The 18,606-nt window shown below is 41.9% G+C and overlaps 1 protein-coding gene across 1 annotated transcript in view; it reads right to left on the bottom strand.

The window, feature by feature from the left end:
- Positions 1–900: 900 nt before the first annotated feature.
- ncanb (neurocan b) overlaps positions 901–18,606 on the bottom strand; it is an 83,148-nt gene continuing 65,442 nt past the window's right edge. Inside the window, exons 13-17 of the mRNA XM_029500109.1 lie at positions 13,315–13,473; positions 9,830–9,912; positions 9,334–9,478; positions 2,443–2,625; positions 901–1,040 (exon numbers count right to left, since the gene is read on the bottom strand). Of these exons, the coding sequence (XP_029355969.1) occupies positions 901–1,040; positions 2,443–2,625; positions 9,334–9,478; positions 9,830–9,912; positions 13,315–13,473 (710 nt within the window). The remainder of the gene's footprint in view (positions 1,041–2,442; positions 2,626–9,333; positions 9,479–9,829; positions 9,913–13,314; positions 13,474–18,606) is intronic.

Genomic DNA, 18,606 nt, shown 5'->3' with positions numbered 1-18,606 from the left:
TGTGGATGGCGGATGCCACCGGGGCTGTTAGAGATCACTCCACACTTCTGAAGAGTGACTGATGTTTAATGTGACACGATGAAACTGAATTGAGATGTGACGCGTTTTCCATTTCCCTCTGGGGGTTTTAGCATCTGATCTGAAATAACTGTCTAACACCGACAAGAAGGTACAACGCTAACAATCAAATAAGTCAATTACAACTGCCTCCGATTCAAAGAAAATAAGTTTTAAAATAACTCCATGTTTCTTCAAGTCCGGTACAATGTCTTACAAAAAACAAACCAAAGCAGCAGAGTCAAGAAATAAACACAATTTGTAAAAAATGATGTGAGTTCAACAGACAAAAGGCTCAAGTTAACAACATGGGATCTTCCTTGACTCGTTTGATTTTGATACAACATTTTCGGCAATGTTGTCCCTATTTACAGTTTTTTTACTAAACCACCTCTCTCTGAAGAATGTTCGCTGTGGATCTCACAGGTACTTTTTTTTTTTTTTTTTTCTTTTTCCAAAAACAGGTCAGCATAGCCCTGTGTTTCAGGTCATCGTTGAGCTTGGAGGGAGAGTAACTGGGTCAATTGGGAGGGTGGGTTTTAAACAGACACGCTAAGACAAGAATGTAAAACAGAGAAGGGAAAGTAAAAAGAGCACAAACGGATTTGTCATTGTTCCAGCGAGGCCTTGCGACACTTAGGCAGGCCTCACAATTGACTATGATGCAGGCTGACTCAGAGAGCCAGCGGTGGAGCTAAGGGTAACCCAGGGCAGGGCAGGGTGGTGCAGCGTGGGAGGGAGGTAAGTAAGGTTGTGGGGGAATGCGGATGACAGGGAGACAGGCAAACTGCAGTTAGCAGCAAAGGTGAAAAGGAAAAGGGGGAGTTAATTTTTTTTTTTGGTTCAGAAGTGGCCGTGATTGTGGCCCTGACCCGGCTCGCCTCCGTGGTGGCCTCCCTCTCTGTGGCCGCCGTGCCTCTTGTGCTTCCTGCGCTCCCTCCTGCCCTTGCGGTGGTGGCGTCGGTAACGGTGAGCCCGTCGGGCTGGTGGAGCAAACAGAGCAGACGGAAAAGATGGTGAAATAAGCGAAGGGGCAGAGGATTTTATTAAACGAGTAAGTCAGGCCTGGAATGAGATGAGAGGCAGGGGTGATGAAACTGATGGAAGCGGGAGATGCATTGGTGACAAGCATCAGAAACATTTAGAGTGATGGTCAGAGGGAGGTGGAACCAGGCAAGAGGTGAAAGAAGAAACAGATCAAAAACAGGAAGGTCAAATCCGCACGTTTTCGGATGATGGGCTAACTTTTTCCAGGCAATCTGTTTCGTCTCACATCCAGTTGACTGAGCGCCTTCAGCAAGAGCACACTGAGCTAGCCACCCACTCGCAGCCTCAGCGTAAGCTCGTTCCTGGGGTGTACCGACAAATTAGGCTGCTCTGCCCCTTTTTTCACGCTGTCTGCAATGACTGATAACGACGCTATAATTCTGGGCCGTAAACACAAAGATATCCACAGATAAAGATTCCTGAGCAGAGGAATCTTTATCACTTTAAACAGAAGCTACATTATTTCAGTATTTCATCATTACTGTCAAATTGTGAGCAGAGCATAGATGAAATACAGGGCTCAGTTTGTTGATTTTTTATATATCAATCTCTCACATGTCTGAAGAAGGCAGAAATTACACTGAAAAGTTATGACATCTATTCTGTCTGTCACAGAGTGAGTCGATTTAGCAGCATAGAAAAAAAAAATTATATGTTCATTTACAGCTTGGGGGAAGAAAGAAGTATGACAGTTGCATAATAACAGAACATTATTGCTGACTTCAGATGCCAAGCAGTGCTAAAATAAGAGGTAACATCTGCGATGACACTGTAATGTCATCATTTCACTGCATCAAAAAAAAAAAAAAAACAAGCCCTCTGAGCACGTTTTGGAGGATTTGCTGCTCTGCTTTATCCCATGTGGCCAACAGCGCTTATGTGATATGCAGTATAAGTCATATTTCACTTTGGTAGAACATTTTTAGCTTTTAGTACAAAACTTTTTTTCTCCCATGGATAGTCAACCATTGCAAAAAATCGCAACCGCAACCACCACCGCAACCACCACCACCCTCCCTCAAAAAAAAAAAAAAAAAAAAAAATCTCACCTCAGGCATGAAACACTTCAAAGGAGACCCTACCACTTCTAAGTAAGCTCAGGGGAATTATTCAGTCTGCAACCACAGTTATCTTTTTGCTTGCAATTATTAATAGTGAGAGCAGGAGTGGGAAGCCTGAATGCACACAGTGGCAGCAGCTAGGTTTGGTCTGTGAGACCTATGGTAAGGGTGCATGCTAAAATTAAGAGAAATGTAAATGAGAAAATGACCTGACAAAGGGAAATACAGCTTTAAGTCTTCCTCTTCTCTGATGTCATGCAGACGTGTAAAAACTCACACTTTATGCAGATTATTTTGGGTCGATCCCACTTGCCGTTGGCGCGACACTTAGCAGTGGGCACATGACGTTGCAGGAAGCCGTTGGCACACTGGTAGCGCACCACAGAGTGAATGTCATAGTGGGAACGCTTCCTGCCAATCAGGAAGGCATTGTCCACAGGGGGAGGGGCTCCGCACAGCACTGTGGGAACATAGAAAAAAAACATTAATCAGGCCGTTCCTTTCTTTTTTTTAACGATCCCTCTGTGTAATAGAAGCAAATACATGACAGTGAGTTCTACTCGGTTTTGTCTTTTGAGTGTGTATCCTGACTTTAAGGACACACACACACACCTGTCTTGACTAAAGCTAATATTTGAAAAGGAGCCACAACACAGGCTTGATGTGAGCAGAACAACGTGTCTGTCCAAGTCTGTGAGTGAGCGACTGGGTGGCTGTCAAAGTAACAGTGTTGTGGTATTTGCCTCTAAAAGAGCTGAGGCAGAATCGGAGAAAATCGGTTCACACAAGTGGAGATGGAGAAAGGACAGACATGATGGACGAGCCTCAGGGCCGCACTTCAACCACTCCACACACTTTTAATCTGCCTGTCAGAGGTCGTCACGCTTCATGTGGATGGCAGGTGAGTGCATGGCAACGCTGGGAATCCATACCTGACAGAAAAGACTTGGTTTAAAAATTATGGTGCGGAAATTATTTTTTCAGGGCTGTTTAGAAAGCACGCAAATATTTATGCACAACAAATACTACATTTCTGCTTTTCTCCACCGCTACATCTGCAGCTGAATTGGCCCCTTTCATCAAATAAAAGCGAAAAACTGTTTCACTTGACAAATATTTACTTGAAATCTAATGTAAGATTTTGGAGGAACAACTGGAAATGCACATAAACTACAAGTATTTAGTTCCAAGGTAAACGTCAGACCTCAGATTGTGTACAAACGTACATTCTGATTGAACATAATGTGGAGTAAATAAACTGGCAGGATTAATTGAGCAACAGCTTGTTGGTGAGGACATGTCCCCGACTGTCCAAACCCAAATCTACGCTCATGGTGGAAACTCAACTGCCATGCTACTCCGATCAAAGGTATCTTTGTTAAGTTTTATTTTTTTTTTGATCCCATCATTGAATGTGATTTACACACTTCAGTGCTAAATACGGTCACTCAGAATATGATTAAAGTCTTTTTTTTAAATTCCCATGTCCTTGTGATAATACCGCTTAAATTCTTAATGAGGGAAAGCAATGCCATTAACTCTGATGAAAGGTTTAATACCACATTTACAGTTTAATGTGTTGTGTAAGGACGGCGCAATAAGCACTTCTCTCCTCAACTGAGACGATGTCTGACTTAACAAAAAAGGCTGAAAGGTAATTTCCCATTAGCTCTCACCTATCAACACCGTTGAATGATTTTTCATAGTGTGGGCCAGCCAAGTACATATTGAAGTAAGGATTAAAGAAAATGTCACTAATCTCAGAGAAAGGAGCTGCGACTTTATGGCACTTAAAGTCAGAAAAAAAGTCTTTTGCAGAATAAAGCCTATAGGTTTGCAACCTTGGTTTTTTTTTTTTTTTTTCCCTTCGAAAAAATCTATAAAAAGGTGCTGTCCTAAAGCAACATATCAATCTCTTAAGCTGTGACTTAATTTGTTAAAATACAAGAATAGAGTTTTAGTATTGTAAACCCCTCAACATTTAACACTCAACAATGAGATGTTTCCAGCATAGCTGTGTGGGCTTGATTGCTACACATTTCTTTCTAAGTACAGGCAGATTTAGGGTTTCTGACACTCCAAAGTATGGTGGTCATGGATCAAACTAGAAAATGACAGCCATTACTCGCAGTCCCACAGAGAATCATCACTCAACTCACTGTTTTCTATTTACAGCCGGTAACTTTTCTCACTGCTCTTGGTGCGAACAGCATCTCCCCCCCGCCCCCCGCCCCCGTGCACTGACTGACCAATATTAGATGAAAGATAGACAAAGTCGGTTTAGCCAACACATTCAACAATTCAGTCAGGAGTTCCTGAAAACAAACAAAAACAGAAGTGAAGGAAGAGCAAATCTAGGTTGGTCAAAAGGCAACGCCGAAAAGCTCGTCTGTAAAAATATACTTTTGTAAAGATAAGGTCAGAATTCAATTCAATTTCTTTGCACAGGACCAAAACATAATATACAGCCTCATGCAGGGTCAGGTCAACTTTACAAATATATAATATACCAAGAAAGCCAGCAGTTCCCAGAATGTGCAAACACACAGTAGGAGGGAGAACTTCCTTTCGCCATTGTTGTCTTTGCAGTGAGTCCTGAAGTGGCTGCAGACTTACACAATAATTTTGTTTGGCTTACTTACTAACACTCAAAACTGTTTGGACCACAACTTTGATGAACCAGATAAGGAGATAAAAAAAAAAAAAGAAGAAAGAAACAAAAACAAAGGTAGAATTAGAGAAGTCAGGAGGAGTTGGAGACAAATGACGACGAAAAGAGAGGAAAAAAAAAAACCTACTTGTCCAAATGAGAAGAGTACGGGAGGAGATTCTGAACTACTTATAGAGCTCCTAACTAACTCACCAGAGTGAATAATGTACTTTACTTGAGTAATACAGTATGCATGCTCTAGCTCGTATGCCTGGAAATGACTGTCGCTGTGTGTCTGTGCTGATGGGGGTAAACCTTTTAGGTGGAGACAGTTTGAAGCTGGTACAGTACTTCTCAGCCTCCGTGCACCTACCAGACACATCATCATGAAAAGTGGATTTCTCACTGAGGCACTGCTGGGAGTAAGTCTCACATGGAAAGAAATGACATCTTGTTTATTAAAAAAACCAACCGCAGCAGCTGTTGACATGTTTGTTTCCTGAGATGTCAGTGACAGCCGCTCGGACCGGCTCACAGAACGGAGAAGAAAGACGGCAGGGATGTTTTATATTTTTATAGACAATGCAGTGGATGGCTTAAAAAGAGACTGTAAAACACATTGTGCCCTTGTGTGTTTTTCATATTACTTGTCAGTTCTTGCATTATGGCGTGTAATACATCCTCACAGCACAGCAACTAGGCAACAAAGAGAGTGAAACAAGGACAAATAAATGATACAGATATATATATATATGAGGAAAAAAGAAAGACAGCATCTTATTTAAGATCTCCAACTGTATTTCATGAAGGCAAACCAACATGCCCTTTACACAGCAGACATTTGAAATGGTCATGGCTGTTTTTCTTTGCTTTCAGTCTTCATGTTGAGATAAGTCAACTGTCACTTCACTCCAGCATTGTACTTAATCCATGGACACGAGTTGAACTTCTCAACTAACTCTCAAAAGCGACTACATTTGCACAAATTGTTCACCTGTTGCTATCATGCAGTCCGTTTCATCTGTGTGCAGCAGGTGAACATCACTGTTGTTGCAGTGCATAAAACGTTCAGCTGAAAACGTGCTTAAAGACGCCCAGTCGGTCCGTCAGCTCACGAGCAGCAGTGGAGGGTTGGTGGCAGGTCTTGAACCTTTGCACTCATCTCGCTGTGGAGAATGGAAATCTCTGCAGCAGCAGTGTCTATGAAATGATGTTATGAGGTAAACTGAAGAACTAACTGGGTGGTCAGGTCGGTCTGGTGAAGCGGGCGCACGCCGTCTCCGTCACCTTCTCATCTCTGTGTGTCTAGCAAGATATATCCCAGCGCTATTATCGAAATATAATGAAAAAAATGGCTCTTTTTTTTTTTCGGCCTCCTTCCTTTATGCTGTCCTTGCATTTTTCCTCTTTATTGGTTGCTTGTGTACGACACTATGTGCAGACACACACGACTGAGAGCATGCACCCTGGCTGGTTCAGTAATCACTCAGAGATAAAAACCTGCTTTTCACCTTCATGTCAAAAGTACACTTCAGAGGAGGTGTGGCTCAGCGTGTTCCACAGTGATTACTCCATACACCACCGGACACATCAAACACTACTGTACAGCCCCTGACAACAGCCTATCATTTCTGTAAGTACATGGCTGCAAATGTCATGTAAAATTAGATTTCCTCTTTCTGTCGCTACAAAATAACCCCCCCCAAAAAAAAAAAAAAAAATTGCGCAATAATTTCATAATACTTGCATGTCCTGCTGCCGGTAGACTCCCTCCCATCCGTGCTGGAAGATAAAGGGCTCATTCTTCGCTATGTTCATGCTCTGTTCAATCTGTTTAATCTTTTTTCTTTCTTATACAATGTTGATCCATAAACGCTTCTTAATATAAAAAATACCTGTATTTATCCTGCAATATGTTTTGCCCCGTCAACATACTAGCCACTGCAGGCCGCACAGTTTACAGAATTCATTTTTAAATGAAACAAATCTGCACACTGATGGCACATTTGTGTAACACGAAACCTGAAACCTGACATGCTTAACAGTTTTACACTGATTTCATACATTTCTCAATTTGTGTTTTTTGGCAAAAAAATATCAGCGTTGAGGGCAGATTTCAGTTTCACATTGTTCAGTACGTCTTTGATTGATTATTTGAGGCCTGTTTAAGTGGGCTGTGCAAATGATACTCAAAATGAGCTGCTGAGATCTGAGAACGGTCTTGGCAAATTCAGATGATATGAAAAAACTTATTGTCTGCCTAATATGTCACCCTGACTGGCCTTAGCACGACTGATGAAGGTGTCCGTTGGGCCCGCGGGCTGTTACTATCTTTTCATCAGTCCACCGGGGCCGCTGATGAGCAGACAAACGGATCCCATGAGCGGGGAGCATTAGAAATCAGGCGGAGAATGCTCAGCATGGAGCTGACAAACTCAACTGATAAGACAAGACATTACATGGGGTTACTTAGTGTGGAAAAGAGGCTGACGGGGAGGTGTGGGGGAAGATGAAAAGACGCCTGTAATTGTAACTGACTGATTAAGGGCAGAGGTGGGCAGGAAGCTGGGGACTTGTGACAGTGTGCGTCAGAGGTGGTGCAACACCTTGTGTGTGAGGGAAATACCGCTCCTTTCATACAAGAATAAAGCAGGATGCTGCAGGAGAGATGCTCATCGCTCGAGGCTTTCGGAGCATTTTTTCTATGCTTGTGGCTCAAGAGAACAAACCAGCTGGTGAAGCACTAAGATTAACAAAATGACCACTACACGGATGCTTTTACAGTCAGGCTCATCCAACGTTCAGGGATAAGGAAGTATGATAAGGGAATCTGTTCTACTTAGTTCAAGAAAAAAAAAAAAGAAGTAGGTTAAAAACACCCAGTAGCTGCACTCCTGAAGCTCAGGGGGTTCAGCGACGACCATTAACTACGAGATCCGAGGTTTTACAGTAAAGATATAAATCAGCTGATTATCAGCTAAATAATCACCTACCATCATAATCCGTGCCCTGATTAAGGTAGAATTATTTGGATTATGTAAATTGTATGTTTATCGATTTTTTTTTTTGTGAGTCAATTTAACAGTAATAAAGGTGCTTGCTTAAATGTACACATTTGTCATGCAACGTTACCATTGAGGTTTCAACTTCGACTCCAGCTCTGCCAGTCACTGGGAACAGAGTGGGATATGTTTGTACTTTTGCCTTTCTCTCAGCTCTATATTAAGTCTCAAGACTTAATATAATGTTTGTTTGTTTGGTTTCTTTTTGCCAGATGAAAAGCTAGATATAGATTCCACATGCTATGTGGTAGGTAAATAATGTGTTAATTACACAAATAACAACACCAAAGTATGATGAACTATGATCAGCTCACATACTGAGCAATAGGGCCGATGATGTTTTGTACATTTCAAAACATCATGTGTGCTCCCTTCTGCTGCAGTCATCTATTAATCATGATAGAGGACATGTATTCTTCTGTTGGAGTAAAGTTATTTTCACTTTTAGCACTGTGAACAAATACAGGCCAATGTTCTACAGCTAAAACTCAGCTCCGGGGAAAGTTTGGGGAGCACAGCCACTAGTGGTTTCTCGTGTCCCAGTATTTCTTTAAACCAGCCTCTGATGACAGCCGGCTAATCTCCACCTAGCTATTACCGTGTCCGTCTTCTTGCCCAAGGCCATAAATCTAACCTGTATGCAAATGTGTGGTGCATATACACTTTAATAGGCCCTCAAAGGAGCATGCGTTGGCTTCCCTTCTGAGCCGAGGAGGGGCAGCTGCGACAGGGGAGCATGAAGCGGAGACAGCAGCGTATACACGAACTCACTGCTAAGTTTCATCATTTAGTTTTGCTGCGTTTAAATTTCCTGGACATAAAGCAGAAAGCACTTTCTGCTTGCAGACATGTTTCACCTTACTACAGGAACAGCAGGTTTGGCAGAGGAAATGGAGCCTGATATGAGAAGTACGTAGCAGAGAACTTTTTAAAGTCAAGCTGAAAGATGATGAGAGGAGGGAAGAAAGTAAGAGCGGTGGTGAGCAGCAATGAGTGTGAATCTCAAGCATGTGGACTGATTGAAGAGGCTTGGTGTTAATCCTTTCCCCACGCACAGAGACGTGTGTAATGTAAAGTGTGACACAGTCAGTCCTTTCAGGTGAAGGTACCAGATAACTGCACTTATGAGCTGCTTTACATGAAAAAAAAAAAAAAAACAAAAACCTAGTCTCAAGAACGTTTGATAACTTTATAGCATTTCAGACTATCAAACTGACAGCCCAGAAATGTCTTTTTCTCCTCTGACCTTTTCCTCATACTCCCTCTTCCTGCTTCTGCCTGATTCCCCACTGTCACACTCACTCTGATATCTCTTGTTCCTTGCAGCTGTTTTTTTTTTTTTTTTTTTTAACATCCTGCTTCTTTCTGACTTTTTACCTCTCTGTCAGTCATTTTTGATCACCTGTTGAAGTCGAAGCAAACTTTGCCCCTCTCTCATCCACGTTGCTGTTCTCACCTGTTCCCTTCTTGCAGACGTAGGGCAGATTGTAGTTGCAGGGAACATCGTTCCATTTGCCGCTCTCATGAGAAATCATCACCACACAGTCTTCTCCTCCAGCGAAGAAGTTGTCTGGTTGGTTTTCACGCCAGTTCTCATATTGCTGCACACACAAACAGACCTGAGAAACCAGTGCTTCTCTTTCCCTTTAAAACTGCAACTAAACATCATTGTCTCGACCCCAGACACTAATTTCCCTTTTTCCCAGTATGTTTTCACGTGAATCAATTCTGTGCAGCGTGTATTCTTCGTCTTTAATTTTCTCTTCTGTTGTCTTGCTTTGATTTTGTGAAAATTTTGGGTAATTACAGAAAACGAGACGACAACTGTGCAGTACACAACCTCAGTGCAACCAGTTTACTTCTGTTGTTCATGGACTATATTTTTCTTTGTGTTCTTAACAAATACTAGGATGTTATTATGCTACCCAGGGGGTTTCAGTTCTGTGCCTTACCAGGTCCATCTTGTCGGTCCACTGAAAATCGTCCTCAACCGTCCGATCATTCAACCCGATCCAGGTGTTGTCATGGCTCAGACCTGAGTAAGATGTGATGAACAGGCTGGAATTAATACACACTCAAACATAAAAAAGGGGGCATGAAGAAAACAAGGGCATAAGGTAGAAGAAAAGGTGGCTTCCAAACCTTTACATAAACATGAACAAACACCTGTCTGGCACAGTCTGAACAAAGAGGAACTTGCTTTTTATAAAGACTGTATAGATTGAAATCGCAATTTTGCCTGAAATTTCAAAATATCTGCAAAAGAGAATGCAGATTGTTGCGTATTTCAATCTACCACCATTACATGCGTTTGAGCAGGAGAGTCAACAGCCGGCGGTACAAATTATCCACTCGGCTGCCACTAAACCACTGAAGAACATGAGGGAGGAACATGATGACATAATTAAGAGCACCAGTCAAAGCTCCAACAACGGAGACTCATTTGGAAAGTGTGATGGGAGGGTAAAAATATGTTTGTTTCAGGTAATTTGAGGAAAGTTACAGCCTCCTGATCACTGCACACAGATGTGATGTTTGTGTCGGTCACACGTTTTCTGTCGCTGCAGCGGAGCAGGAGCGTGACTGACAGACAAATTACAAGCTTAACGTTTGTCATGATAAATCCACAGCGTTTCCGATGCATTTTGCCACATTTAGATTTTATACATACAAAATAAATACAAACATGTCAGGAAATATGGATTTGATGTGCCACTAAACAGAGAATGAAAACTTCCCTGATGTTGTGACAGTAGTGGCTTTGACCTCCTAGCTTTGTGTGTATGAACTTTGGAAGACCTCCCTCTTCCTGCTATTTGTTCTCTTCTGGTACGCTGGCTTCCATCCATGGCCTTATTTCATGCTTATTAGTCTAATTGGTGATGTTAAATTGTCCGTAGGCGGAAATGAGATTGTGAATGGTTTCTCTCTACATGTTGGGCCTGTGATAAGCTGATGACCAGTCCCAGGTGTGCCCCTGACCATTGTCAAATGGGAATGGCTCTAGCCTCCTGCGACGACATAAGGATAATGATACAGAGACATGAATGGATGAATTAAGGAGAATAAGTCTTTAATTCATTGCGAATGGGATGAGTTTATAGTCTTATATCATGGGTCAAGTGTCTGAAAGCCTGGACCTTCCCCAAAAATACAACCAATAGAATTGTTTCAATGCTCCATCTGTTGCCAGTAAACGCCTGCAGCGTTCACGTCCACTTGCTTAGATTTAATGCAGACTTTGAGTCACATAAACTGAGAAAATAAAAACAAAACATCATAACGCTCCTCCAGGGGTCACAGACAATATAATAAACTGTTTTCAGTCTTAGCCCCTATGAGTTGTAAACTGACCTTCAGGTAGAAAATTGGTGGGGAATCCATTAATATTACATATTGTGCTTAAGGTTATTTTTTTCCGAGGAATGCTTGGTGCTGCTATCGACACCGCTTTGAGATCCTGCCAGTTTGACCTCAGCTGAGAGATGAGCAGTCTAGAGATCCACCGTTTCTGTCTGATGAGATCTTTGTTTGTGTGTGAAAGGACGTTTCACAAAGGGCATTTTGGGTTCATCTCATTTGTGCGTGTGTGTGCTTTGAGTCTTCGTGTACGATTGTGTAGACCTGTGCAAGTACATGCACGTGTGTAATGGAATTTCAATCATGGTGTATCTGATTAACATCATTACCTGGCCCATTAATCTTCCTAATGGCTCCAGTCCCCTTATTGCAGGGGTGGAGACGTCTATTTTCAAGGCGATTAAGCACACTTTTTGGTAAGCGTGCATGTGCAGTAGAAGAAGGATGGGAGCTAGATGGACGCTTTGGTCCTGGCATCTGTCCGAGACAGAGTGAGATCCAATATTACTGAAGCTGGCTGCTGGTGATCTGTTCTTATCACAACACAAGTGGCTGTGGAGCACTGCCAACGGGCAGGATGCTGAGAATGAAGAGATGAAGGTTTATGAGGCACCAAAGGAAGACTTTACAGATATTAGCATGGTAATGCTGTCTGGCACTACAAACTGCGCTCTGTGGTCAAATATTTAAGTCTATGAAGAATACCCCAAAAGCTTACATTAGAACATAAGTGTAGCAGTGATTCTGTATTTGCTCCAAAGCCAAATATTCAAATGAGACTTGCAAATAATTTAGGACACTTGAAATACCAGATGGGTTGGCTTTGCTAGATAGGGCAACATCATAAATAGCAGATGGACAACCAGAGCAATATCTCTGATGATGATTATTATTAAAGAGAATCATTAAATTACTTGACATGAAAATGTCAGCCACTGAACGCAGAAATTTAATATTTATGTGGTAAAAAACTGTAATTCTGCAGCGGTTCATAAAATAGATTTTTCTGTAAACGCTGAAATGGAAGAATCGTGTGACAGTTTCATTGCTTTCTCGCACAGATCATTGTAATTCTATCAAGTGCATTTTATTTTATTTTATATTTTTTTTTAGGAAATCTTGAAGCTGGTCTTATTGAAACGAACTGACACATGCATTCCATCAACGGATATAAACGCAGTTGGAAACACACCCACTGTAAGGATTTTCCACCTGTTTCACAACAAATCACATTTGAGTAATGAATACAGAGGTTTATTAAGTGCTGTGTTGCAGACTCTTACATCAGAGCCCGTAGCAGCATTTCATTGCAGCAAAACTGTGATACACATTCATTTGACTCAACAGGCTCCGGAGGGAGTTTTTCAGCAGGGGACTACAATAAACCCCTTGAGGGCCGTTCAGAGCTGAACCAGACAGGCATTTATCACTGAGTTATGAATACATATAAGACAAGAGGTGCCATCACCAAGTATGGTAATAATAAAGTGGAGGAGAAGCTATAAATCAGCAGCCAGTAAAAGCAATGTGTCGCAGATTGGAAGCAGACAGCAGAGTAAGAGCTGGTTAAATTAAAAAAAAAAAAACAAAAAACTAATCGCTGATATAATTTAAACTGACTGGTGCCTTGTTTAACTGTGATTGGTGAATGTGAGAGTTATGGAGCTGTGAAGTAGAAAGAGCAGCTAGCTGTAAGCATTCCCACCATGTTAGAGTTGCGTTTCTTTTTCCTCCAAAAGTTGCCTCAACATTAAAATATTGGAGGTTTAGATATTTGCCATACCATTTATCTCAAAACACCAATATGGGAAACCACAGCTTCATCCAGCCAGGAGCATGACTGAGACTATTCAATCTGATTCAACCAGGAAATTGGTCCTTGAAATCTTGTAAATGCAGCAATCTACCACTGCAGAAAGTGAATAGAATGTTTATCTACAGAGGCCTGCATGGCCTAACTTATTCACTAACGTAAAATTTCCTGCTGCGTTTTGAGATAAGAAGGAACACTTACACCGGCTACAATGTCTGCGCTAAGTCTGTCCTCGTCCTCTCGTCCTCCCGATGCTAAACCCACCTCTGATGAAGTTCTGCTCAGCCAGGCTGTGGATGCTGGCTAGGTGGCCGCTATGCTCCCTGCAGTCCTTCTCCGCGTCCTCCCAGGTGTGTCTGCGGGTGAAGTACCTGTAGCAGTGGCCGTGGAACTTCCTCCACGTGTGCTCGCAGCCCTCGGTGTCTGGAGGTGTGGAGCAGGGTGTTGGGTTGAGGGTAAACGGGAAAGACAGCTCTTAGTCAAATGGAAAATTCATTCTGGAATAGTCATGTGGCCTTTTTGATCATGAAACGGCCACAGCTGACAGCTAGATAAGAACAATAGTTTTGTGCGGAAGAGGAGAGGGAGGATTTTGGAGTAAAAACAACACCTTTATTTTGAACAGCTTTTTTTCCCCCTCAAGATTCAGAAAATTCCTCCTTGTGTCTTGCAGCCTACAAGTTCTACATAATACATTCCCCCCTCTGCCCGTGTCCTTTCTTCAGCACCATCTTGCTCTAAGTGCCCTCTGACACTCCTCTCTGTCTCCATTCCCCCGTCTCTGCCTCTCTCTGTGTGTTCCTCTCTTTGATTCGACTTAGACTTTTAATCCACAGCCGAGCCAAGCCCACGGTGAGACAGCTTTAGTCCAGTGAAAGGGCGTTTTAATCTATTCAAATGACAACAATCCTTAGAAATTGCTTCCAGTGAGCAGTGCTCGCTTTGTAATTAAGCCCTGTCACAGTCCTGTCAGCACATTGACTCTCATTCCACCCTTTCCTCCATCTGATCCCTCTCTCCCTTCATCTCTCCTTCTCTCATCAACCGCCCCCTCACCTCTCTCAGGGCGAGCTGTGTGACTCTGAACTGTACATTTCAAATGTGAATGCCTATGCCTTTTATTTTTTTTTTTTCAAAGCAGGATTGTCTGTGTGTAGAAATGTGTGTATACAAGCTTGATGTGTCTACCCTTTCCCCCCACCTTTCCTTCAGTGTAGGGATCAGGGAAAAGACCTCAGATTTTCCTACAACAAATCCGAACTGAAACCAGTAAATTGGGTGGTGCAAATTGGGCCACGTGGGGCCCCACTTAGTATGCAGAGAAATGTAGTTTGGCCACGGAAAGAAGTGTTAGAGGAGTGAAGAGGAGCAAATTCCATCATGAAAACACTTTTGCACTATAATATGAAATAAGAGGCCTCACCACCTTCAACCTGCACTGAGAAAGAAAGTGCTTTTCATACTGATTAGCTTTTCCTTCATTCACCGTGTTGTCTGCAGCAATTTCAGCCATAATAGAGTGAAATGCGATGACACCAACACCAAGTCGGAGTAAAATTGCCTCAGAGGGTGAAGTTACATTTTCTCTCTTAAAGTGGGGTTTCGCCAAAAGTCACGACTTTAAATCATACTATTTGCAAAATCAATGGTTGTTTCTACAGCAACACAGAGAGAGGCTATTGCTCGCATGGTGGTAATGTCCAGTTGTTCTCAGTCTTCTTACTCTGCACTGACATCTGAAATTGAGCAGTTGGCAATTAATCATTTCCCCCACAGACTCATTCATTCAGACCCAATACAGTCGCTCTAACGCTCATGCAGCTCTACATAGAGAAAGAGCTTGTTCCCACTGTTACACTGACTCCCATTCAGAGCTGAATATCAAGTCTGAATATCAAGTCTACCAAAACTTGTCCAGAACCGAAAGCTTGATTTTAATGCTGTGTTTTTGAGTGGTTTGACCAGTTAGCAGCTGGGTTAAATCAAAATGTGGCCAATTTTTCAGCATGTTATGACGCCGTGGGTCACGTGTTGCTGCTTGAGTTTCATTTCTGCTCACTAAAACTCAATTATGTTACTTTCTAATGCAAAACACTGGAAAGGGATTTAACTCGTAATAGCTCGGCAGGATGTTCACCAGAAAACTCACAGCTGATTAACAACGGCAGTGATGTGAAAGAGGAGTGAAGGTATCCGTGCATGCACAGGACATAGTATATCATAGTACCCATAATTCTTAGCATTTCTTTGCATATAAAATGAGGCTTAATCACACTGTGAATGCATAAATCCATGTCATCCACATAGAAATAATTCCTGCCCTTCATTTGACTGAGCCAAATTTACAGAGTACTAGTAAACATCATGACATGACATTTATCACACACACAGACAGACAAACACACACACACACACACACACACACACACACACACACACACACCAAGTTCAGGGGTAATTCACCAGCAGTGAGTGATGGCGTTAACACGTGTTCCCTTTCTTATTAACAGGTGATCTTACTAAGTACTGTTTCCATCATTACAATGCTGTTACCAACAATTACACGGGGCACATTACTGTTGTCATTACTGGTTCTCTCAGCCTAAGAGGTAGCTGCAAGGTGGGGGGGGCTGTAAACCGCAATTCAAAGGTAGCGTTTACAAATTGAAAGTATAGATATTACAATGCTTTGTGTTAATAATTTATTGTATTGGGTTTCCATTTCATTCATTTAGAAATCTAATTGTATTTATAAAGACCTGAATAAACTGTTGAATTGAAAGTCACGTTAAAGGGATTTTGTTTTTCTTTTTCTCTTAAATACTGGAACATAAAATATCCGATGGAGTCAGGCACAGTCATCAACAGGTGATCAATCTGGTGAGAAGTACTGCAAAGTTTTGCATGCTGCGAAGAAGGATCTGGCAGTGTGTGTCAGGAGGAAGACTACATGTACTGAACAGGCAGGTGATAATTAGGTGGAGGAGCACTGGGGAAGGTAATGGAGCTGATAAGCAGCAGGGATGGTGAAGAGGCTGCTAAACCCTGGGACAGAGTGTACCAGTTCCTCTCCTTTCCTGTTGATATTTTTCTCTTTGACTAGAAGAGAGCCTTATAAATGCTCATGTCTTTCCTTCACTGAGAGAAGAAGTGAGTCAGTGAGCGAATGAACGCTATTAATCTGTGTTTAGATGTGGTGGAGAAGACGGTTCTGAAGACTGACTGAAGTGCTTCTAATACAGATGTGTGAAATTCCACTGAAAAGAAAAAGAAAAAGAAAAACTCAAAAAACAAAATTTTTGTTCGTATTGCAAAACAAAAACAAGACCAACTAAAAATAAAGCTGTTATCTGTCATGAACTCCAAATCTATTGCCGATTGCTTCAGTTTGTTTGGATTAATTAATACTGAAACAAGCCTCAAAAGACTTACAAGACTGGGTATTTATGGAAAAGCTTGGCTGCCTTCTGATTAACTGTTGTTCTGAAAAAAGCTAAACAAAACAAAAACAACACTCTGTTGGGCATTGGTCTAAAATTGCAGTGTCATTTAGAAAAAATCCTTTTAACTAGGCTCGACTTTTGATGCTTAACACCATCACCTACTAAACGCCTTGAATGTTAAAGTTTTTTTCCTATTGAGATCCAAATCATTTTAGAAAAATCAGCCCATTTCAAAGGGGACCAGCTGTATTTGAATCGGCCTTTGTAAGATTTACACCTCCCTACGTTACGCTCCTCTTCATGACAAATGCTAATTAATATGGTCTCGCCCAACGTCACTCTGTTATCTCTGGCCCCATGCGGCCAAAATCACTCACTGCTGCTGTCATTGACTCTGCTGGCTTCTCCAGCAGAGTTTCACTCCATCATCAGACCTGGAAACTGCCTGTCCTAAGTGTTTTCCCACAAAGCAGCTGGTACACCGCATTAGTGGGCCCAGTTTGGCTCATGGAGGTGGAGAATTGGATGTTACAGGATCACAGAGAGGAAGATGAGAAACACACAAACACACACCCACAAATATGCACATCTATACATTAACCCTTGTTATGCCTTCCTCGAATCAAACTCGATATAACTTGTTGTTGTGTATCATGTTGTTGGCCTGAATTCTTTGAATCGATTGGGCTGATAATGGCCAGCTTATATTAAACAAACAAAAACAGACAAGAAAGACAAACTACGCACAACAAAGAGTGGGAGGACAGAAGAAAGAGAGAGAGAGAAAATGAGAGAGTCAGAGAATCAGAGACAGAGATGGAGGCAGAAGAAGAAGATAAGAAGAAAAAAAAAAAAAAAGAGTGATCAAAAATAACCAGGCATGTTTTCTCCTGCTCAGATCTTCAACCAAGTCTCTGCTGATTTCTTCTCCCACTTGCTGACAGGGAGGCTTAAAGCCCAACATCACATCAACCTCTTCAAATATTTAGACATTATTCAAGTCATCTCTTTCCCCCCCCGTTTTCCCTCTGTCACACGGAGAGAGATGTAGGGTGTAGGTTTTAGAGATTAATATACCCACAGATTTTAGCGAACGGCAGTTAGGAAATAAAAGGCCATACACTTCCAACTGACTGATTGGGTCGTTTATCCACGTCACCAAGTGATATTTCTGCTGCTCGGCTTTTTTTAGATCCCCTGAATGATGAAACGGCATGTGTTTGCAAGTGTGTGTGTGCGTGCTCTCCCATTTTGCCTCCTCCCTGTTTGACTCTTTGAAGGCTGGCAGCTCAGTGTCCCATTTGCTAGAGAGCAGATGACAGCAGCCCAGAGAGTGAGAGAGAGAGAGAGAGAGAGAAAGATGGAGGTGAGGGAGAATCTGCAGATAGGCAGTGACAAAAGGTGAGAATGTAAGGAGAATTTGCAAACAGCTGTGGAATTATTAATGGTTATTATGCGGTCAGTGTTGATTAATGGAACATCTTAATAGTGTGATTCCCACAATTAGAAATAATGGATGTTACAGTAAAACAGCGACAGCGCTCAACATGAGTGACTGATGCCGGTCTGAAGGCTCATTCTGCATAATTAGCCCATAGATGTGTCTTTCCAGATTGATGCTGATGGAGGACCCGGAGGTAAAACTGAGGTCAGATCCGGCTTTTACAGTAAATAGGCCAATTTTACATTCAGCAAAATTCACACAGCTGGTCCAGTTTGTAATAAGTGTGAAAGGCGAGGCCACCACACACCACCGGCACAAACACTGAATGCATCAGCCATACTATTATTCTAGGTAAAGTATGAAGGCGATGCACGTTAAACAGATCAGTGAAAACACTTTTGGCAGATGAAAATTTGCGTGCATCTGGTAACAACTTTTTTTTTTTATTTTTTTTTGCCAAAGCAGCTGCAGTTGTTGTACAGTTTCAATATAAACAATGAATCAAATTACTGAAAGAGGCGGCTTGTTGCAGCACATCAACACAAATCTAGATTATCACTCAACTGCATAACTCAGCCACGGCCACTTAGTCTCCATGTATTTTGTTCTAAAATGCTGATTTTTTTTTCATTATCTACACAACACAAACCAACAAACAAAGAAACTAAC

The sequence above is a fragment of the Echeneis naucrates genome, chromosome 4 (genome assembly GCF_900963305.1).
Source record: "Echeneis naucrates chromosome 4, fEcheNa1.1, whole genome shotgun sequence".
Lineage (NCBI taxonomy): Eukaryota > Metazoa > Chordata > Actinopteri > Carangiformes > Echeneidae > Echeneis > Echeneis naucrates.
This window is presented reverse-complemented; position numbering and strand designations above follow the sequence as displayed.